Source organism: Lactuca serriola, chromosome 4, assembly GCF_051521515.1.
Source record: "Lactuca serriola cultivar US96UC23 chromosome 4, Lser_US96UC23_V15, whole genome shotgun sequence".
In the NCBI taxonomy this organism is placed as follows: domain Eukaryota; kingdom Viridiplantae; phylum Streptophyta; class Magnoliopsida; order Asterales; family Asteraceae; genus Lactuca; species Lactuca serriola.
In genome coordinates this window covers 259,336,054-259,359,667 of record NC_136411.1, presented here as the reverse complement: position 1 = coordinate 259,359,667, position 23,614 = coordinate 259,336,054, and the positions used below count along the sequence as shown (strand labels likewise).

The following is a 23,614-nucleotide window of genomic DNA, read 5'->3' as shown; positions in this document are numbered from 1 at the left end:
TCCGACTAACCCGAACTCTATTACTTGATCCCAATCGATGATATCCTGATACATGGTAGAATCTAAGTTCACACAATATTCACAACTTCCAATACGTATACAATCGAGGACAAAGATAATTAATCCATAAATAACAAGATATCAATTGAAACAAAGTTGAATAAGATAATTTCGTTTAACTGATCATCCAAAATTACAACTGAATCTTGAAATACAAACAGAAATGATAGATAAATACCAAATACTACCATAATTGCTAAATAAAGAACTACCAACTCAAATCTCGGTCCTCGGGACCCCGACGGTCCCCTGAAGACCTTCAGGTAACTGCCAAGCTAAGGGCGTAAGATCCAACACCTCACTGAGAAGCGGGCAATGAGCCCTGATGTGGCCTTCCTGACCGCAATGAAAACAAGATCGCACACTCTGCTTGCAATCTTTTCCAAAATGACCCTCCTCGCCACACCGGCGACATGTAACAGATCTGCGCCTCCCTCCAACTGGTCCTGAACTCTGGCCTGTGGACTTGAACTGCTTTGCTGCAGTTTGGGACTGATCTGGAGCCTGACACTACTCCCTCACTTGGGTCTCTATCTCAATTTCTCACCTCCTCGCGACATCCTAAAGCTCAGTAAGAGAACCATAGCGATGGATGGACACGAACTATTGGATATCCGTGTTGAGCATGCTTAGATACCAAGTCATCTAAGCCTGCTCTGAAGCTGCGAACTCATGACCGAACAAGGCCCTCTCAGTGAACATCTTGGTGATCTCCATCGCCGACTTGGTCGTCTGTCTCAGATCTAGGTAATCCTAGGCCAATCTCTCCCTCTTTACCAGGGGAACATAACTTACACGAAACATCTCCAAGAACTGTTCCCAAGTCATCGCGACCCTCTGTTTAGGAGTATAAGAACTAGTCTAGTCTCCACCAATCCCTTGCCTCTAACGTGAGAAGGTTCAGGGCGCACTTGACCTTCTGGTCATCCGGACAAGAACACATGAAGAAACAACCCTTCACATCAGACAACCATCTCATCGCCATGATCGGGTTTGAGAACCCATCAAACTCTGGGAGCTTCGTACGATCGAAGTCCCGATACTGGAAATCTCTCTCTCTCTCTCTCTCTCTCTCTCTCTCCTCATGCTCTAATGGCAACAATAGTTGTGGTGGCTGTAGCAACAACAACCTCAGAAAGCGTAGCATATCGCTCATCAAAGTACTCCATCAAAGTAGCATATCGGTCATCAAAGTAGCATATTGGTCATCAAAGTACTCCATCATCACGACCTTGATAAATTCAACCATCTATGGTATCTGCCCTCGGACAAAAGAAACAACCTCCTCACAAATGATCTCCCTAACATGGTTCTCGGTCAATGCTGGCCCATCCTAGGCATCTGCTCCTGATCCTGATCCGGATCCATCCTCATATCGTATTGTGATCGCCATACTAAAAATAAACCAGGAAGATATTAGACAAAACACATATAACACCAGGGGAACCAATTCCCAACAAAACCCTAGGGGTTGTGACTTCCCTGCTACGCGTACGGGTCTAGTGCTTTCAGTAGTACGGGCCCATACTACCTTCCACACCTACCCATATTTGTCTTAGATGAACATCACAACAATCCTAACAATATATTGCACTCTAGCATACTCATGAAGTCTATCATCACTTCCTAGACGAAAGCTACCCATATCGCGACTGGCCAGTTGACCCCACATAACTCAGCCTACCATCAACTGCCACATGACCCTCCATTGGTGCCAAATAAATATTGCACAAACACTATCACATACTACACAACTTAAACAATCTTAGGTTAAAGGAGTCAATCATAAAACGGTTGGACTCAAACAAGAGCTACACAGCGGACCAAATCCCCCACCCTAAGACCGTTTAACCCATGCAGTATGTGACTTAGCACATTCACTCAATAGTCAGTTCACACACGAAAGAGTCATACCACAATCAATAAGGTATTCTATAAGATATAAGGCATCAAATATCAGACAATTCTATCATGCGATTCCCGAGGTTCCCTATCCTATCACTAGCATGCTATTCTAACATAACATAATATAATCTCAAATAATAGTATGGTAATTTGGGGCCTACTTACTGACTCCGAATGATTGTACACATCTCATCCTCCTTGATTATTTTGGAAACCATTTGAAAATTGTTTTTTTTCAATATTGTTCCTTAGTTTGAGACTGGATTCACACGAGTATTCCTCCAATTCACTCAAACCAAGGCTCTGATACTAACTTGTAAGGTCCCGAAATTTTCAACAAATTTAAACTTTTCAAAACAATCCTTTTACTAATAAAATGTTTACAAAAATAGTGTTCTCAAACATTATTTGAAAATCAGATTTTCCTAAGATACAATCTGCTGTAAAACCAAGGATGTGTACGGTCACGCCTTCGCCTTACCACTATGATCATTTGAAGAGCCTGAAACCATAAACAAAACTGTAAGCACAAAGATTAGTGAGTTTCCCCCAAAATAGCACCACACAGAACAAGCATAAACACAAATACTCATGCTTGGCCCAATCAGTCTCGGGCTGGAATACCAGGCATGTCCACGATGGGTCCAATCATCCTCGAGATGGAATACCCTCATATCATAAGCATATTGGCCCAATCAACCTCGGGCTGGAATACCAATATGTCGGGTCCAATCAACCATCATATTGGAATACCCAGGGTTTGTTGGCCTACCGCCTCAACTCTGCCACTCCTCCTGAGCCTTCGTGCCTACGACTTACAGTCGGCCCACACCGGGTATCTTGTCCTACTGTATAAAGTAAGACCGCCTCAACCCAACCAAACTCAATATGTCGACATATAACAATCAAGATCAAGTAGACACATAATACAGGCAAACAACAATCATACAGCTCACTACAACCTACTAATCCTCTCACAACATACAATCCCACTACCAGCTAACCCCCATAGAATGTGTAACCATGAGTAACCATAAGTGAGATCTAAGCAGTTAATATCGGCGATTTCCAGGTGATTTCCAGGTGGGATATCGGTTATCAGTACTTTTTAAAATAGCGGTGTCAAATATTGGTCCAAATATCGGACCGCAAATATCGGTGATATTTATCGATATTTCCAGGCGATTTCCGGGTGGGATATCGGTAAGTAATTTTACTTGCTTTTTTTAGTGTTAAGTCATGGCCTTAAGTCTTATGGACTTAACTTAGCTGGACCTGCTATTATGTTAAGTACTTAATTGTTAGTTTTAGGTCATAGACTCATGTTTTAAGTATTAATCGATCTTATTGTTATGTTAATTGTTACATAATTAAGTGTTAACTTGCTAGTTTCTATAGGTTTGATCATGTTGATGTGTTAAGTACATAATTCTTAAATGATGATGATGAGATTAGAGTTGTTGTGGATGATCTAGATAAAATAATTGGATGCCTTGGTTGATGTGGACTTAGAGGAAGATTCCATGGCTTACGTAATATTATGTTTCAAACATTGACAATTTTGAATTTTGACTTTTTATATTACTTTTATATATGTTTTATGTTTATATATATATGTTTTATGTTTATATATATATATTAATTATGCATAATATAAAAATACCGATATCCCACCGAAATCCCACTGCGATAACCAATATCCCAAATATCGGCCCTTGACCGATATTTGATTTTGGACCGCTATAACTGCCTAGAGTGAGATAACCACCCAAACAGATGGTCCTACTCTAGAGCCACGACCAAACAAGGAACAAGCAAGGGAGCCTAGACCAAGAGTTCTCAAGCTATCCTACATGACCATTAACAGTCCCTAAGGGCACTCCATAGATGATAACCAACAAGCACAAATAACATACAATTCTACATGTTATTACCACAAAGCAACATACTCAATACCAGGAGACATATCTAACTGATCACTACAACATAACAGCATACTCGATACCATAACACAGATCTAACAAATCACTACAGCATAATACTCAATACCAGAACAAAGATCTAACAGATCACTACAACATAGCAACATACTCAATACTAGAACACATATATAACATATCACTACAACATAGAATCATACTTAATATCAACAATCCAAAGAGTGCATGACCGTATATACTCAAAGGTGAGATAGTCACCCGGACAGGTGATCCTACTCTAGAACCACAACCAAACAAGGAACATGTAAGAGATCCTAGATCAAGAGTCCTCAGTTTATCCTACATGAATATATACAATCCCTAAGACATCCCTCTACTAGCAGATAACCAAAACTAGTGGGCCGACATTGATGCCTTTGACCCACAGGTACAGTGAGGCGAAACTCACCTCGATATGTGCGTAGATATCCATTGAAGCAACGAAGAACTCTTTCAGCTTCAACTCACTTCCAATCACCTACAGGAAGCTACTTGAGTCAATACCCGATCAAATGTTATAATCACTTGCAACAGTGACCACCTCACATGAAATGATGATTAGGGTTAAGTAAGAGAACTTAAGGTTCGACTTAGTTGTTCTCGGGTGAAATAATTAAGGTTCGACTTAGTCTTCTCGGGTGAAATAATAATCCAGTCAAAAGCCCAAGTATGCGCCCGATTATTGCCCAAAATAGAGCTCCTCAATTCTAGGGTTTTTACATAAAATGATAATTAGGGTTAGTGTTCCTCACTTAACCTATTAAGGACTTAATCCATTAAGTCCAATATTGCATCAAGTTAATTGTGGAGAATTATTAAGTATTATTTTAGGTTTAATTAATAGTTTTAAAGCGGGTCCCGACCAACTACAAATTTAGGGTTTCTTGATACTAAGGTTTTCTAAACCCTAATTATGGTTTCCAACTCCTAAAGTGAAGTGATTATCTAATTAAATAAATATATAATTAATACATTGGGCACCACCCACTGTCACCTCGGGCAGTGGTGGTTGGCGGCGGTCCTATGGCGGCAGGAGGCAGCAGCCACCCGCACACGACGACGGTTTGAGTAATAATTCCAACAATCCAATACACATACAATTTCTTACAACACACACACACACTAGCACCAAAAGAACAAGGAAAAATCCCAATACAACCACCAAAAACAATGGTCGGCGGCGGCAGGTGGTGGTGGTGGTTTTTCTTTAGTTTCCGGTCAAGCAACACTCGAAAACTACATTCAACTGAAATAACACACACTTAAACACCATTTCACACACACACAAACACACAACCACACACGGTGGCTGGTGGCGGCAGAAAGAGTAGCACAGGCGGCAACCACCATGTTTGGTTGCCATGGTGGTCTTTCTACTTGATTTTTCGACCAACAACACGTCCACAACGGGCATCAACACTGAAATACACACACACGCGAGACACATACACAACGCATCCACAACAACCCTCATCGAGGGGAGGGGGTGGTACGACGACCGAAGCAATGGGAGAAGATCCGAACGAGCGGCGACGGCGGCGGTATTCGTCGGGTAGACTGTGGTTTAACAAAAAAGAAGTTGAGGAGGGTGAGTCGTGGTTTATCCCTACCGATAACAGATGCAACAACTTAAAACTTTCGGTCGTTTACAGCCTTCGTCTTTGTCGGCAGTAGGAGTAACAATGGTTGTTCGGAACACGAATCGGAGAAGAGGGAAAGTGCGCAAACCCAACTAAAGATGGCAACAACTGATATCTCAAGCCTTCAGCTCCTCCGATCTCCCACTGTTACGACGCCGACTTGCGGTTCCTGTAGTCGTCGATGGAGGAAACAACGACGAGCTGCCTGATGGTGCAAGGCGGTGATAAGGTGGCAATGGCGACAGGAGGAATAGAGGTATAAGAGTGGTGGCTAGGATGCGATTTAGGGTTATGGTTTGGGGGGCATACATCAAATGACGAGGGAAGACACGTGTTTAAGTCCCATGTTTTCATTTGAAACTTTAATCTCATCCTCTATAAAGGTTTTTTTTTTTTTTTTTTTTTTTTTTTTTTTTTTTTTTTGTTTTCAATTTAAATCCAGAATTCACCCTTTAGCCCATCCTTTACAAATTTTTTTACGTTTCAAGTCCGCATTTATAATTTCGTTCCTCTATACCAGAAAATATAACTTCTAACACCCCAAGGTGTACGCCCTGCTAATTAATACGATTTAGGGCTAAAATAAAATAAAATATAAAATATATCTCAGGGTTTTAGGGCTTAATATTTATTATTATTATTATTATTATTATTATTACTATTATTTATTTATTTATTTATTTATTTTATTTTATTTATTTTTTTACGGAATGTTACAAAAAACGACAATAAGATTCAGGATCCTACAAAACAAGGTATCATTATGTCAAAATTAAGGTTGGTAAAGAGAAATTACATCATTTTTACTTAGAATTTATGGCAAACCAAAAATCTTCCTCAGGGATTGTCTAATGTCTTGAAATCCAAAATGGACATACATCACCACATCAACATCTGATTAAGCCTGTGTTCTTCCATTGTGAACTTCCATTGGATCTCAACTTTCTTGAAGACGTTGTTGTTAATCCCTCTGAAGATCGTTTGAAGAAAAGGAAATGGTGGAACCTTTTTAAAAGGAATGAATGGGCTCTAACAATCACATACGACTCTAACGTAGCCTTAGTAACCACTATGTAAGCAGGGCCGGTCCAAACGTATTTGGGGCCTAGGGCATAAAGAAAAAAATGGTCCGACAAATATGATAAAGATTCAAAAAAATATATCATTTATTATTTATTATAAACGCATTCAATTAGTAATAACAAGCAAGCCAAATTGTTTTTTTTTTTTGAGCTAGTTTGAGTTTGAACCAACTTTGGGCCCGAAAAATCATTTAGGTAATAATTTTTTTTATATATATACACTACATAGCCAAGAAATTTTGGACCCTAGAGACGTGGGCCCTAGACGATCGCCCGGGTTGCCCACTGTCTGGACTAGTCCTGTATGTAAAGGTTAACCTAATAAAATGCATATATGACAAAAGCTTCTCAAATATCGGACATTAATAGACATAAAAATGAGGGTAAATCAAGTTTTTTTTTTTTTTTTTTTTTTTTTTTAAACCTTGTGTTACAATATAAAATCCATGTGGCTTTCAAAAGCCACTAATGAAGGTTGTAGATATGGGCCTAGAAATGCAGTCCAGCTCGTGTTTCGGCTTATATATAGATCGAAGATATAACTCATCTGTTTCAATTTCTCGTGCTGTTTCGTTCTGATCGGAGCCAAAGTTAATCACCGGAGTTTTCCATAACTGAATACACATACAATTTCATAACTCACATGTACACATCTCGTCGCCTCTATACACATACCTGATTTTTCATCTGATGGATCCTTCTATAATGAAGTTCCTCGAAGAAGACGAGGTTATATGCATATACCTTCTTTGCGTGTGTTTGTTTTGATTCCTATATCCTAAATGGTGCTAAATCTTTGTTGTATATGTTTATGTATATGGCAATTTTATTTTCTCAGGATGAAACAATGCATTCAGGGGCAGACGTTGAGGCGTTTACTGCTGCCCTAAACAGGGATATTGAAGGGGACAATACTTCAACATCTCAGACTCCCACTACTACAGATGCAGGCGGAGGTATTTCACGATTCTTTAACCGTTCTTATTTCTTATATACTCTTTCTTTTCAAATCTAGACAGAAATACACTTTCATTCAGTTTGTATGTCAAACGAGCTACTTTTCAACTTCAATTGAGTTTGGAAAACCCCCAATATATGAATCCGTACAATTGCTTAAAATTAGGTCTCAAATGTGGTATATTCAAGTGATTCTTAGCGGTAAATGACATGGCCGACCTCCATTACCTTCAAAGTTGTCTTATATGATGTTACCTCTCGATTGATTGTAATCCTTCCAATTCATTGCTTTTTTCTGCCTTTATGTTTCCATACCCTTTTTACTCCCACCAACATTCACCAACATTCAGCTATCTGTGAAACTCAAGTATCTACCACTATTGCAGCTTTATCTCAAGGAACGAATCATACTCCAAGCCAGTTGTTTCAACAGTGGCAATCTGCCAACCGTGAAGGAAACACCAGTTACTCTAACGAAGAGGAAGTTAAGCCACAGATACATGAGCAGCAATCATCTACCATGGAAGCAAATCGACATGGATCTGGTTCTGGTTCTGAGACCCAACATCCACCAAATGATACCTCACGAGAAATGAATCTTAGCCAATCAGAACCTAGCAGACCTCAAGATGATCAACATAATGTTCATATGTCTCAAACCATGAATGCACAGAATACTGAAAAGAATCCTGTCAATTCTCAAGAGCCAAATATAGCAAGGAACCCAGAAAATGAATCCCAATTGCAAAGGATGCATAGAATGGGAAATCAGCAACAACAACAAGCAATGTCTGCAACTGGTCAAGCAGCTAATGCAATGAATCGGCCATCTGGAAAGCAGGTGCCATTTGCTCTACTGCTTCCTGTTATAGAACCACAACTTGATAAAGACAGGGCTATGCAACTCCAAGGTCTATATGTTCGATTAAGGGTATGATTTTGTGCTATTTTCTTTTTCTTTTGTTATAGTTTCTAACATTCTATAAGCTGAATTGTTACGTTTTTACTTTCTCCCAGAACAATAACATTAACAAAGAAGAATTTGTCAGGCACATGCGTAGTCTTGTAGGTGATCATATGCTTAAGATGGCTGTCTATAAGTTGCAACAAGGGCAAGGGCAGGTTGAAAACACTTTCATCATCTTTTTTTGATGTGTTTCACTTTTTCTTGAAAACACTTTCTTCATATTCATACACCCTTTAACTAACTTCACAAAATCTATCCCGCTTTTCAGCTTTCTGGTAAACATAATATTCAAAAGCCATCTCCATATGTTCCACCTTCATCTATCCATCAATCAGCTGAATCAAGCAGTCTACCAATGGATAACAATGCTCAAAAGTCAAGATTGTTGGAACACCAATCAGATGCATCTATCCATAATGCTAGTAAGCCAGATAGGGAGCAGCAACCATTTCCAGTACAAGGACTTGTGAAACAACAACAACAACATATGCAGTTTCCACAACCTCCTTTTCCAAATTATGGAAACCCTAGTGGAAACTTTCACCCAGGGTCTAGTCCAAATATGAATATGACCTCACAATCTTTTAAACCACAAAGCCATGATTTACAAATGAGGCAAGGTCCAGTTCATCATCAGGTAGGAGGAATTGGGAATCCAATGAGTCAAAATGCGTTTAATGACATGAAGAGAATGCATTTAGGCCACTGGCAATCATCAATGCATAAAGATCAAATGTTGTCAACAATGGCTTATGTGAAACCAGAACCTGTGGATCAGATTAGTGATCAACAACAACAACAACATAAACCACCACAACAAGGGCAATCTTCATTTTCTCAGGGTCAGATTGAACAAGGTGGTGGAATTGCAGGGTCTTCAAAGGATGATAGTTTTGAGATGATGGCTTCTTCAAGGCCTGGTTTCTCAACTCCTATGAGTAAGCCTGAGCCTATGTCCATCACAGCACAGCTTGAACGCCAGAATGCGGTAATAATATCACACTTTTTTTTTGGAATACCAAAAACTTGATTTACCAGTTTAATTCAATCCAGATTCCTATTTATGCAAATTGAACATGTGTTAGCGATTCTGTACATTCTTATATGCAGCTAAACATGATAATGGAATGTAAGAAATAGCAACATACTTCAGTTGATTTGTTTATTGAAATACTAAGAAATTTTCATTGGTATAAGTAGGTAGAGTTTTTAAAATATAATGTTAATAAGAGAAACTTTTAAAAGTACAATGTTATAAATCATTAATTTCTCAAAGTAGATAAGAATTTTTGTTTACAATGCTGTAATGGAAAAAATGAAAGTATAATGCTATTGCTATTTCTTGAATTTAGCCCTTCTTTTTTATCTCTTCATTTTATGAGTAGTGGATCAAAATAAATTGTTGATTGTTAAGCTCTTGGATGCAGTCTGCTGGAAATCCTTCATTAGCAGCTGCTGGAAATAGCAATGCAAAGACTCCCCCTAAAAAGCCATCTGTTGGCCAGAAAAAACCATTGGAAGCACCTGTTTCTACAATAAGGTTTCTTTTCTAGTCTAAACATTCAAGCCATAATTTTAATTTTGCTCTTACCCTTTTACGTGTATTTTTATTTTTATTTTTTCCAGTAAGAAGCAAAAAGTGTCGGGAGCATTTTCGGACCAAAGTATTGAGCAACTTAATGATGTCACTGCTGTCAGTGGAGTCAATCTCAGGGTATGTAATATGTTATGTTTTCTTCAATCACATTATGCTTCATCAAAGTGCTAAATGCTTGAAATAGCAATGTATTTTCATTTAACATTTTGCTTTTATTTTTATCATTTCTTATTATGACACTGCAGTCTGAAAAATCTAGTAATTAACGTTGTACTTTCAATTTTTGCTTATTAGAACATTGTATTTTGAAAAATCCATGAAAATTGCTTTTTTATTTGGAAGACGTTTGTTAAAATTTTCAATGTACAATGTTGTAATAGGAGGAATTGAAATTAGGATGCTATAGTAAACAAATATAAGAAACTACATTGGTATTTCTTTTATTTATGATTTATCCCTTCAAGAAAAGCAATAAGTTAGCTCAGTTCACTGTTTTGTGATGCTGTGGTTTATCAGGAAGAGGAAGAACAGCTATTTTCTGGCTCCAAAGAAGACAGTAGAGTTTCAGAAGCTTCACGAAAGGTCGTTCAAGAAGAAGAAGAAAGGTTGATTTTGCAGAAAATTCCACTCCAGAAGAAATTAGCAGAAATCAGTTAAGACTTTTACTTTTTGTTTATATAAAGTAATCCATGTGTACATATAATCTGAATGGATGTAACTTACAGTTTAAGGGTTTCTTTAAACGTTTTTTTACAGTGGCAAAATGTGGTGTAAAGAACAGAGGCAATGATGTGGAGAGGTGCTTGTCACTGGTGAGCTTCACTTTATCTTAAGTTATAACTAGTAAGGTAGCTTCATACAAAAGTTTAGGGAGCAATTATGCAAATATACGGAAGTCTTGTGGCCAAAGTTTGAAACCCAAAAAGGGTAGGTACTAAAACTGCCAATATAAAGTGTGAAACATAAAAAGTCTCGGGGCGAAACATGGCAGTATATGAAAGTATAGACACCAAATATGGCAATATACGAAAGTCTTGTGGCCAAACTTTAAAACCCGAAAAGTCTAGGGACTGAAACTGCCAATATAAAAAACTATTGTACTTCCAATTTTTTCTTTTTAAGGCGTTGTGTACCCTGAAAAATCTATCAATCTTTTTTTTTCTTATCAGGATATGATACTTGAAAAATCTACCAATTATGGCTATGAAAATTGTTTTGTAAAATGGATGACATTGCTATAGTTGGTAGTTTTTTCAAAGTTCAATGATTTAACTGGAGAAAATGGAAATGGAATGCTACATTAAACAAATAAATCAAATAATTTGCTATTTTCTGCATTTAACTCTTCTTATGCAACTTGTTATCTAGTGTGTAGAGGAAAGAATGCGTGGATTGATTAGCAACCTCATCAGACTTTCAAAACAGGTTAGTATTTTGTGTTTATATATATATATATATATATATATATATATATATATATATATTTAAATATTATTTAGTTTTTATTGTTTAACTCCGTTCCAATTTCTACCAACCAAACACATGAGCTTTGAATGATTTTTTCTTTCAGAAATGCTCTGTTCTATAAATTTATACATGGTTACTGAATTTTTTGTACAAAATAATATTATATATTTCTTTTCAAGTTTCAAGTATTTGAGCTTAAAAAGTCTCTTTTTTGGGATGGAGGTAGTAGAAATTATTAAAAATATGAATGATTAAATTCCAGAGGGTTGATATTGAGAAGCCAAGACATCGGACAGTTATAACCTCAGATGTGAGACAACAAATCATGTCCATGAATCAAAAAGTCCGAGAAGAATTAGAAAAAAAGCAAGCTGATGCAGAAAAACTCCAAAGAGCAGATGAGGCAAGTCACACCCCTTTACTTTCCAACTTTAAATCATCAACTGTAAATAGTTTATTCTATAAAAACAAATAGTTGGTTACTTTTCTAAAACAGTTGTGTTTTATCAAAAATGAATAGTAGTTTTATTACCTTTTTTATGACATTATTTAATCCTTGTGTAAATGCAGCCTGATGGTGGTGGAATTGATGGTGAAGATGGTCGTGGAAAATCTAAGGTATCAGACAGAAGAAATGGTTTTTGATTTTAAACATTTTCATTTTTTTTTTAAGAGAAAAAAAGAATGTTTATATATATATATATGTGAAGGCAAACAAAGAGGAAGATGATAAGATGCGAACCACGGCTGCCAATGTGGCAGCACGGGCGGCTGTTGGCGGAGATGACATGCTGTCAAAATGGCAACTAATGGCTGAGCAGGCCCGCCAGAAACGTGAAGGCGGCGGTGCTGACGTGGCGTCATCTACTTCTCACTCTCAGCCAAGTGTTGATGTTGGTCCCAAGCCCATGTCAAATTCTAAAGATAATGCGGATACCGAGAGGAGCTCTGGTGTTACAACTGCTACTCCTACTCCTGGTTAGTGTTCTGTTTCCTTTTAGGGTTAAATGCAAACGTATTTTCTTTGATTTGTTCACACAGACCAATTAAACACTTGCAAGTTTTATTTGATTAAAAACGAGTGTTAATAGTTTCAAAAAAAAGGAAAAGTGAAAATTGCTTTTGTATTTGAAAGTACAATGTTGTACTTCTAATAAGAGGAAATGAAAGTGGTTTGCTATTTCTTGTGTAACAGGTCCAGTAAGGAAATCAATGAGGAATCAAGAGTTGGGTCAGAATGGTAGTAGCGTACCACGAACCATCTCTGTGAAGGATGTGATTTCTGTTTTGGGGAGGGAGATTCAGATGTCAAGATCCACCTTAATTTATCGTCTTTATGAAAAAGTCAGATCTGAACACGCCTCTGAATGAAGAAAAAACTTCATGCCGTTTTCTTTTAAGCTAAAAATGGGGAAGAGGATTGTTGTATATATTCATGTTTTATAACAGAAACTGTAAAACTTGTATTTTGTTTTTAATTTCTATATCAAACTTTTTTAAAGTTTCCAGATTCAGTCAGTCGAATGTTTATGCTTTTCTTACATTAATATGTTATGATCTACAATCTGCTTTTATATTGGTTTATGAATATGTCTATATTTTCATTTATTTGTTACTAATATGCATTGAAAACTTCTATATGATGGGTATAATCATAGTTGTCAAAATCGCGATCCTGATCGTAGGATTGTAAGATCATAGGTTTGAAAAACGATCCGGATCGTAAATGGATCGTATTTGGGTTAGCATTGCAGGTAGGATCGTAGGATCAAGATCCGATCGATGCTACCTTTATTATTATTTTTTGCAAATGATTTTTTTTTACCATTTTATGTTTTTTACCCTTTATTAATTTACCGTTATTATTTTGTGTTGTGACTTATGACTAATATTTTAAAGTTTTTATAACTTTTAAACGAAAAATTAAATGTTTGAAATATTTTTCATGATTAAAAATTATAAATTAAAATTATATTTTATTTTTTGGGATCTTAGGTTCCTGATCCCGATCGTGCAAACCCAAAAACGATCTTATGTAGGATCCTGATCCTGACAACCTAGGATATAATTTTGACCTGAGAGGCGGTGGTTTACCCTGCGGCGGATGTTAGCTGTTCGAGTCCGCTTATCTCCAACTCGTGAACTTAGCCGATACAAAGCTATATGACAGCACCCAATTTTTCCGATTTGGCGGTTCGATCTATGATTTATCATTCATGGACGTTGATAAGATCCACCAGTTTGTTAGAGCTGGGGCAGAGAAGCGATCAACAGAATGGGTCCCTGTTGTTCACAAGTGAAGACACTGAACGGATCAAGATCTCGTAAATTCATTGTCTTTGGGGGGGAAGAAAGCGGCCCCCTTTTGCGGCAGAGCTGAGTAGGCAGCATCGCTTTCCCTCGTGTAGCTATGATGCCATTCAGAAACAACTATTTAATGACTAATTTTTTTGTTGAAATGCATATTGAAATATATAATATTTTCAAATACTTTTGATATCTCGTTAAAGGTTTGTATAATTAGTTGAAGGTCTATAAACTCTTCAACAAGTGACAGATGTGAGTTTTAGCCTTTTAGGCCATATACACATGAATGTGCTTACTTTTAGGCTAGAGGGAGTGGAGGTGCTATGGTGCTCGATAAGAGGTCATTAGGCTCACTGATCGTCCCTAGCTCTAGCTATGGTCGACGAGAGAGAGAGAGAGAGAGAGAGAGAGAGAGAGAGAGAGAGAGAGAGAGAGAGAGAGAGAGAGAGAGAGAGAGAGAGAGAGAGAGAGAGAGAGAGAGAGAGAATTGACCATTTACTGGATTCATTACTTCACATTTGACCAAATTCAAAAAAATAAAATAAAAATTTTTTACTTTTTTTTTTTGTTAAAAACATCCGAAATTTACCCTAAAAAATTAAAAAATTAAAAAATTTATCAATTATTATTAATTAAACTACACTCTCAATATTTCACACACATAAAATAGTAAGTGTTTGTCTTTAAAAAATAGAATTTATGTAATATTAAATGTTTATGTATTAAAAAGATATAACTTAACTAAATTTGAAAAAAATAAAATAAAAAAAATGGAGTGTTAGGAGTGTTACGCTCCCTATGAAATACTAAGAATTAGGTGCTATTGAGGTGACAGACAAAAAAGATAATATGACACTAAAAAAAATGATGTGATAAGGTGTTAGGAGTTTTATCATTTACTGTGACTTTGATACAATTTTAAATATTAAAGAAAAAGAAAAGCATCTTGTGTAACTCATATTTTTTGACTTTTGTGGTTGAGAAATTAAATATCATCCTACTTTTGTTCCTACAAATCCTCCTACCCAATTAAATGATTACATTTGTCATATTAGTATATTAAAATATTATTAAATGAGCATTAAATGCTACACATGTCACTATTTCATTGGATAGGAGGATTTGTAGGAATAAAAAGTAGGAGGATATTTAATTTCTCTTTGTGGTTAGGTGGCTTCTCCAAATTGCATTTGATATTTTATCAGCCATGAGATGTTTATTTGTCATTCGCAATGCTCGTCCCAAAAGAAAACCTCATTGAAGATGAACTTTTTTTCCCTAATATTAAAATACTAGTTGTGAGACTCGTATATTATACGGGTTAATTAAAACAAAATGTTAATATAAACGATTAAATGAAAATTTTATTTGAATTTGAAATTCAAAATAACTGAAAATTATGAGAAAAAAACATGCAAAAAATAAATAAATTAAAATTATGTGTTTAGTTATCAAATTTGTGTACTAAATGGGTAAATTATAACAAAATGTTAAACATAAAGGTTTAAACTGTAAATTTATTTGAAATTGATATTAAAATTTAGAATTTGAAATTTGAAATGAATAGTCATTATTGTAGGTTTAATTTATGGAAACTAAATTAATGATATATTGGAAATGAAAAATGAAGTAAATGACAAGTGGAAAATAAATATATCTCAAAATTATGACAAAATGACATGTAGCCAATTGAATGGGAGAATGACAAGTGGCTAAATCATTCTTATTTATTAGGGTAGAAAGAGAAATTAAATATCCTCCTAATTTTTCTTCCTACAAATTCTCCTACTCAATTAAATATTGACATGTGTAACATTTAATGTTCATTTAATAAAATTTAATGATATTTTAGTAAACTAATATGATACATATCGTCATTTAATTTGGTAGGAGGATTTTTAGGAATAAAAATAGAATGATATTTAATTTCTCTAAAATAAATGATCTAAGTGTTTCTATATCGCTCAGATTGTTTCCATATATCACTAATAACTATAGAATCCATGCATACTAATTAATGAATAATCTACTATATAAGGTTAAAATTAGGGATGTGATATTTCCACTTATTAATTTGATGCTTCCATTTGAATTAAAATTGCTTTTACATCTTTATCTTTATTTAAAATTTACAAAAATAAAATGAGATAAATGATGGTTTATACTTTTGCAGCTTATCCATAACAAATTTAAACGTTTCCTTACAAAAATTAGTTTGTTTTCTTAATTTTCCTTTCTTTTTCCTCCTTATTTATCACTTACAAAAATTAATTAAAATTTGTTTTTTCTCCTTCTTTGTTCCCTACAAAAAATAGTTTGTTTTCTTATTTATTTATCAAACTAACCCACTAAATGATAAGTGATACCTCTTATTCAATTAGCCCACTTAAACTTTTTGATTTGAATATAAAATCTAACAAAAAATAATTTATCTCTTTGTTCATCCACTAAATAATATATATTATGTATTATTTTATTTCAAATTAATGTATATCACAACAATAAAATGTTAAAATTAATACATATTAAATCATGGTAAATTATTGCCTAACGAAAACATTCAAACATAATAATGTTAAGAAAAATATTACTATAAAAAACGTTCACCCTACATCAATTTATTTATTATCACTTATAAAGTTGGATATGTATTTAAATCAAATAAGTTGCTCTTAAACATTTTATTATTCATTTGGAGAGACACGAGTAAATTTAAGATTGTGTGTTTGTGGTAATTCCACAAACTCAAATTTTGAAGGGTCTCGTATGGTAAAATTTATTTCTTTTTTCTTTTTTAATTATAGAAATATACCCGTTGTTTGTCGAATCATTAGTTCAAAGAACGTATCAGATTTAGTGAAAAGTTTCTAAATGAACTATAAAGTGTCTAAGAGCAACTTATTTGATTTAAATGTATATTCATTTTCTGTAAGTGATAATATGTAACTGGAGTACGGTGAACGTTTTTTTATCCTCATTTTTTTAAATTATTGTGATTTAAATATTTTTGTTAGACAACATTTAAGTAGGTAATATATATATATATATATATATATATATATATATATATATATATATATATATATATATATTATTGTGATATGTATAGATAAATAAGAAAAAAAACTAACATTTATTAGATCTAATAATTAAATGATAAATAAGAAAAATAAACTCATGTTTAAGAAAATAAATTAGTGGATTTGTTTGATTAATAAATAAAGAAATTAGATTTTTATATTCAAATGAAAAAGTTTAAATGGACTGATCAAATAAGAGGAAATGCTTTGGTGGGTTTGTTTGATGAATAAATAAGAAGTCAAGCTAATTTTTTGTAAGGAATAAATAAAGAGAAAAAGATAAATTAATTAATGTGTAAGTGGGTGGGTGGGGGGGGGGGGGTACGTCTAAATTTGTTATAAGTGGGTGGGTGGGGGGGGGGGGGGGTGGGTACGTCTAAATTTGTTATCATATTTTTGTGGATGGATTTTAAATAAGGGTAAAACTGTAAATGCAAAGTTATACTAAGTGGAATGATTAAATTGATAAGTGGGAATATCTCATCCTGATTACTTTTAACACGATTCTTACTTCCATAATCATTACATTGAAATTCATTTTTACAAAGATCACAACACACATACATTATAGGGAAAATGACTCTTGAGGGTAACTAACTGTTGCGTTTGTTTTCATTTGATAATTTTTTTTATACTCAATATACCATCGAACTTGTTGTTTGTGTTCACCATAACCCTTTTCACCGACCTTTGACATGTGATAACCGGTCAAAGGGTTACGGTGAACACAAACAACAAGTTCGATGGTATAGTGAGTACAAAAAAAGGAAAGGGACCAAATGAGAATAAATTCAACAATTGGTTACTCTCCTGATTCATTTTCCCTTTACTCATTTACAACAAATTCACGCCATCTCCTGCTGATATTAATGACTTTTTGAGATTCATTCTCGCTTCTCTTCAAAACATAACCCACGAAAGAACATTATTCTTACATGTACAACTTTGTAATGCACTTGAATATTTATTAGGGGAATCTTGACTAAGCAGGTGCATTTACTGACTACATTTACATTTCCAATCAGATGATTTATCGTATCATGGATTATAGACAAGTCTACAAACGAGTGGAATCACAAGTGCTGTGATTTTTTAGTTTACTTAGCTTTAAGATCGAATTCATGGGATACGATACAACATCAATATGTTCATGCAGATTTTGCAGACACACCACCATAATATACATTGAGGTAAACGTTTATACTGATAAATGTACCTCTTATACACAGTCATATTCCATTGCAGAGAGGTGTTGACAACTAACCACAGTAAACATAACATAGATCATGTTTTAACGAAGTTACCCCTCCGAAACGCTCTTCATATACGTTATGGCCAAAGAAGGTTGTAGTCTTTGATAATTTTGCAACTTTAATTTCATTTAACATTTTCTCGGGGAAAATGACTCATGAGGGTAACCAACTGTTGAGTTTGTTCTTATTTGGTCACTTTCCTTTTTTTGTACTCAATATACCATCGAACTTATTATTTGTGTTCACCATAACCCTTTGACCGACTATCACAGATCAAAAGGGTTATGGTGAACACAAAGAAGTTCGATGGTATATTGAGTACAAAAAAAGGAAAGGTACCAAATAAAAACAACGCAACAGTTAGTTACCCTCAAGAGTCATTTTCCCTACATTATACTTTACCTTTATATTACACCTATTATTCAATGTTGTTATTCAATGCGGACGCCTCTAGACCGATAGACAGATACGGTTAAGCTATAATCATTTTGGTAAATTCAGTTATGTTCGTCATAATCATGTTTTTTTTTGTTTGTGCTTTTCTTTTTGCCAGTTTGGATTGTATTTTCCTTTAAAATTTATGACGTGCTTTCTTTACGTTCTAGCAAATAATACTTAATGTTTTTATTTCATTTTGATAGGCCTCACAAATAACAGTTGATAAAATTTTAAAGAAAATGACATTGTAGCACAACTAAATTTTGTGTTTATACTGATTGGTCATATTATTGTTTTTGTTTTTGCGCAACAAATCATTGAAGTTATCTTTTTCATGTTAATTACACCATTTTGATGAATTTAAAGAGGTCTTCCAATGAAAACTTGCTGACTTGGCATTTATTTGTTATTTGTTTGACATGAACAATTTATATATTATTATTTAATAAAATATGGGTCCCTCTCTCTTATCATCTCTCCCCCACCAAACGATTTCCTCCTCCTATGAAAAGCCCTCATCCATTTCCTTCTCTCCACCCTAGGGCACAATCTTCTTTTCTCATCGTCGTTCCCACCAACTGCATTCGGAGACACAGTCACAGGTGCCGCCCTCCTCCTTCCTAATAGCCACCGTTGCCGACATACAACATCAGATTAGAAGAAAAGATGCACACAAAATGGGTTGTCTATGAGATTTTGATTACCAATCCATATCACTGACGAACTGACTTCTCTTACCAACCTTCCCGATGAAATCCCAGTAACTTTCTCGATGAGATCTTCCAACCACCATTCTGATGAAGTCCAAATCGGTGTTCAATGCTTTTGAGGGAGATATAACGATGGAGAAGTAGAGAATTGAAGAGCAATCGAGAGACATCGCTGGCAACTACACGATTGCTGCTGAAATCTGCTCAACAACAGTAATTTATGCTCCTTTTTATACATGTTTTGATTTTTTATTTCTGCTCCAGAATCGAGATAAGGAGAAATCTTTGTTAATAAATGGCATATCACATATGCTACATAGTCATAATAATTGTAAAACTTATTATTTCCATGTCATTAGTACCACGTAAGCATCAGTAACCTACAAACCAGTTAGAATTGGGTTTAATTCCCTATTTAACAGGTAAATTACAAGTTTAGTGAGCTTTTGTGCAAAAAAAAAACTTTAATTACCAAACTGGGACAAGCCATAAAGTTGATTGTGCTACAGTGTCATTTTCCCAAAGTTTTATACATACATATTATACATGTTAAGCTTTAAGAGTTGTTTAATAGTTGTTAACTGAGGTGTTGTTTGTTTTTTTTTGTAAAAAACTTTTTCAGACCTCCTATTGTTGCGCAACGCAGCACACACACAATATTTTTCATCTTGCAGCTGTTTGTTTTTTAGAAGGTTTCGGAGTAAAAAACCTCTGCGCTTGTTCTGCTTGGGGTAACACTTGTATTGCCTCTTCCAACCTATTCTTCTTCTGTTGTTCTTGCTGAAATCTTGATGAATCTTGATTATATGTTGTTGAATTCTTGTTTCACCTTTTTTCCATTCTTTTTTTGTTTATTCTTTCTAAATGATTTTTTTTTCGTTTTTTTATATTGAATAATGATAATTTCTTGCTGAAATGTCATTATTTTTTACTGAAATTTTATACGTTATTAAATTTTCGGTATTAAAAAACTATTTTTGTTATATAAAATCAGTTTACTTTTTTTTAATATTTGCAGCAGCATGCAGATGTTAAAAAAACAAACACGCTTCTTATTACAGTCTGCAGCCGTTTGGTCCACCTCTTCTGCTGCAGAGGTGGTCCACATGTTTCATGAATTTTCGCTTCAAAAAAACAAACAACACCTAAGTAATGGGATGTTTGATAGTTGATGATTGAGTAAGGGTCTGACTGGGTCTGAAGCTCTGATTACATATGCTTCTGACTGAAACTATGTTCTTTGATTACACATTTGATTTATTGTGCTGACTACTAAAAATGATCATTTTAACTTCTGTTCTATTTTGTTCCAAATAAAATGTATTTGGTTGACTTCTGCAAAAATCTTTAACATTGAAATATTATTCCACTTAATAATTCCACTTTTCCAAAAAAACATAGGAATATTACAAGCACTATATATGCATGCCAAAGTACCTTAAAACTACACTTCTTCTGTTTTTACCAAATGAATTAGAACACAAATCCCTTCAAATTTTGATAGTTTTTATCAAGTAAATTAGGAACCCTTTCATATTGAATCATCTTTCTCAAAACACAAACATCCATGGCTGCATTTGATACAAAACCAAAAGCTCCAATCAATGAAACATATGTTGGATTTAGTATCTATGCCCATAACTATAATTGGTATGTACTTGACATGAGAGTAGCATGGTCCATTTGGGTTGCATGGCACCGGAACAATTTGTAAGGATAGACTTGTGAGGAGAGGATATTTATGATTTGTTAATATATTATAAGTTCTAATATATTAATATGAAATCATATTATGTAATTAGTATTGATCAAGAATTAATTTGGAATTAATTTTGTGATCAAAAGAGACTAATTAAATAAATGGGGATTGATTGTGTAAATTATTCATTCTTATAAAGTGAGCTTATGATCCATAATTCTTTATGTTGGGCTAACCCATGTGGTGACCCATGGATACTTAATGGAGGTTAAAACCCATGGAGCATGAGGAATATGGAAAGTCATGCACATTAGGGTTTGCATGGTGTAACCCTAGTTGTGTCACACTATATAAGGAACCTCTCTCAAGTCCTTCATTGTTGGTGGTGTTGTGTGAAGCATTTGAGGCATCACACTTGTGGTGCTAGGCTCTTAGAGGTCCAAGGAATCAAGCTACAAGAAAATGTATGTCATTCAACTAGATTATTTATATTGTATATACTCCATAGTATGCTAGTTAGGATGGTGCCTTGGAAAATTGAAAGTTTGCATGTATAATAGAGAAAACATAGATCCAAGGTATCTAGGGTTGCATGTAGACCATAGGAGTGTTAGAATGCTCAAAATCATTCAGTGGTATCAAATCCTAGGCTTGTTTTCTATTATACTTGAGGTTTATTGTTTTCCAAAGTGAGAAAATCTACCAATTTCGTTTCTGCCTGCCCACCATGACGTGGTGATGCATATGTGAGCAAAATTTTGAGTTTTGGCTAGCAATTGGATTAGGATCATTACTTGGACATGTCGTTAACCAGGAGTTTTGAGACAAGAGCGACTATATGCCAAGTTCTCAAAATGTGAATTTTGGTTGCGAGAGATCTAGTTCCTTGGACATCTCGTTAACCAGGAGGGGATGTTGGTCGATCCGGTCAAGATCGAGGCGGTTATGCAGTGGGAGGTTCCGAAATCTTCCTCGGATATCAGGAGCTTTTAGGATTGGCAGGGTACTACCAGATGTCACACCCCCGAATCGTCAGGAAAACAACGGCGGAAACGTCCGGGGGCGGAGACGTCATGTAAAGTATCACAACCATTGTACATAGTAAGCATAGTAAACACAACCATTACATTACATAAGAATATTTACATTTGTTTGAAAGCAAAGTAATACATAGATTAAATACATCGGTATGTACAAAAGTAAAGATGATACTTCTATACGCTCTGTCTTCTCCAAAAGTAAGCGAGATACCTGTCTAACGTGAACCTGAGAATACAAGCAGTTTTAAAAATATCAACATAAAGCTGGTGAGTTCATAAACATGTTTTGTAAGGGAAAACTGGTTATTAAATCTTGTGAAAATACTTCATTTCCTTTGATAAAGAATGCAGTAATATCGAAAACCATTATTACTGAGTTATGAAATACATATGCATGTTTTCCAAGAAAATCCCATATTTTCTAACATGTTTGTCGATTTCCATAAGATAAGAAAAACCCTGGTTACCACCAGTGAGTATAGTAGTTTTACTACATAAGATAAAACCATAAGTTATGATCCCTGGATTACCCTCCAGTACGAAAGTATGTAGTTTTATTACATAAATAAAACCATAAGTTATGATCCCTGGATTACCCTCCAGTACGAAAATAGGTAGTTTTATTACATAAATAAAACCATAAGTTATGAACCCTGGATTACCCTCCAGTATGAAAGTAGGTAGTTTTATACTTTTATTACATAAATAAAACTATAGAAGAAAGAAAGAAATCCGTGAAAAAAGTTAGTTTATACGTATTGTGAGTCGTATAACCATACTGATTTGACCCGCGACCTCCTTGATGTTCTTCAGGCGTCAATCGATTTACAAAATTTGTAACCCCAAGCGTGCCCGCCTAACTGTAGCTAGCAGTTTAGGTGTGGGATTGTCAGTCCCGAATAGATCTATCCAAAAATTTCACACTCTCCCTCCAGGAGACTCTGGTTATACTACCGGAGATGATTTACTGGTACCCCGAAGGGTATAACGAAGATAAGTCTCACAAGCTAGTATTAACTAATTCACAGAATAATTGGTCGTTATCGAGTTTCGAAATCGTTTGAAACAAAGTGGAGTATAAATAATTAAACACAAGGTAATTATTTAGCATGATACTCTAGATTAGTAATGGATAAACTAAACCAGACATAGTTTATATTTTGACTTTACATGAAATTCGAATCCGTAAAACAAGTAATGAAGATCCCAAATTATTCCCATAATAATTTGAATGGTTTGATAAGTTCCCACGCTGTTTTGAAAACTGTATAATTATATTTAGAAAGCGTCCCTTATGCTCCGTATATTACAATAGGGATAAAGGTATCTAAAAGTTTGTTAGAAAATCATTATAATTAAATCAGTTTTTAAGTTACGAAAACCTTTATGATTTTCTTCTATTCCCCCTGAAAACATGAAAAACTTGGAAAAAA

At 34.8% G+C, this 23,614-nt stretch overlaps 1 protein-coding gene across 1 annotated transcript; it reads left to right on the top strand.

Moving 5' to 3' along the window:
• The first annotated feature begins 7,209 nt into the window (after positions 1 to 7,209).
• Positions 7,210 to 13,168, top strand: TAF4 (TBP-associated factor 4). Its single transcript, XM_079034353.1, has 14 exons — positions 7,210 to 7,395; positions 7,505 to 7,622; positions 8,010 to 8,554; positions 8,641 to 8,745; positions 8,859 to 9,578; positions 10,018 to 10,130; positions 10,217 to 10,304; positions 10,704 to 10,839; positions 10,944 to 10,999; positions 11,556 to 11,612; positions 11,917 to 12,057; positions 12,225 to 12,272; positions 12,365 to 12,632; positions 12,850 to 13,168. The coding sequence occupies exons 1-14, from the start codon at positions 7,357 to 7,359 to the stop codon at positions 13,023 to 13,025; spliced, it is 2,610 nt and encodes an 869-aa protein (XP_078890479.1). The 5' UTR covers positions 7,210 to 7,356; the 3' UTR covers positions 13,026 to 13,168.
• Positions 13,169 to 23,614: the final 10,446 nt, after the last annotated feature.

What these genes read in the sequence shown, in the direction of transcription:
- TAF4 (XM_079034353.1), top strand. Translation starts at nt 7,357, where the DNA reads ATGGATCCTTCTATAATGAAGTTCCTCGAAGAAGACGAG. An exon ending in TCATCAGACTTTCAAAACAG is followed by an intron (nt 11,613 to 11,916) that starts GTTAGTATTTTG and finishes ATTAAATTCCAG; the next exon opens with AGGGTTGATATTGAGAAGCC. An exon ending in AACTGCTACTCCTACTCCTG is followed by an intron (nt 12,633 to 12,849) that starts GTTAGTGTTCTG and finishes CTTGTGTAACAG; the next exon opens with GTCCAGTAAGGAAATCAATG.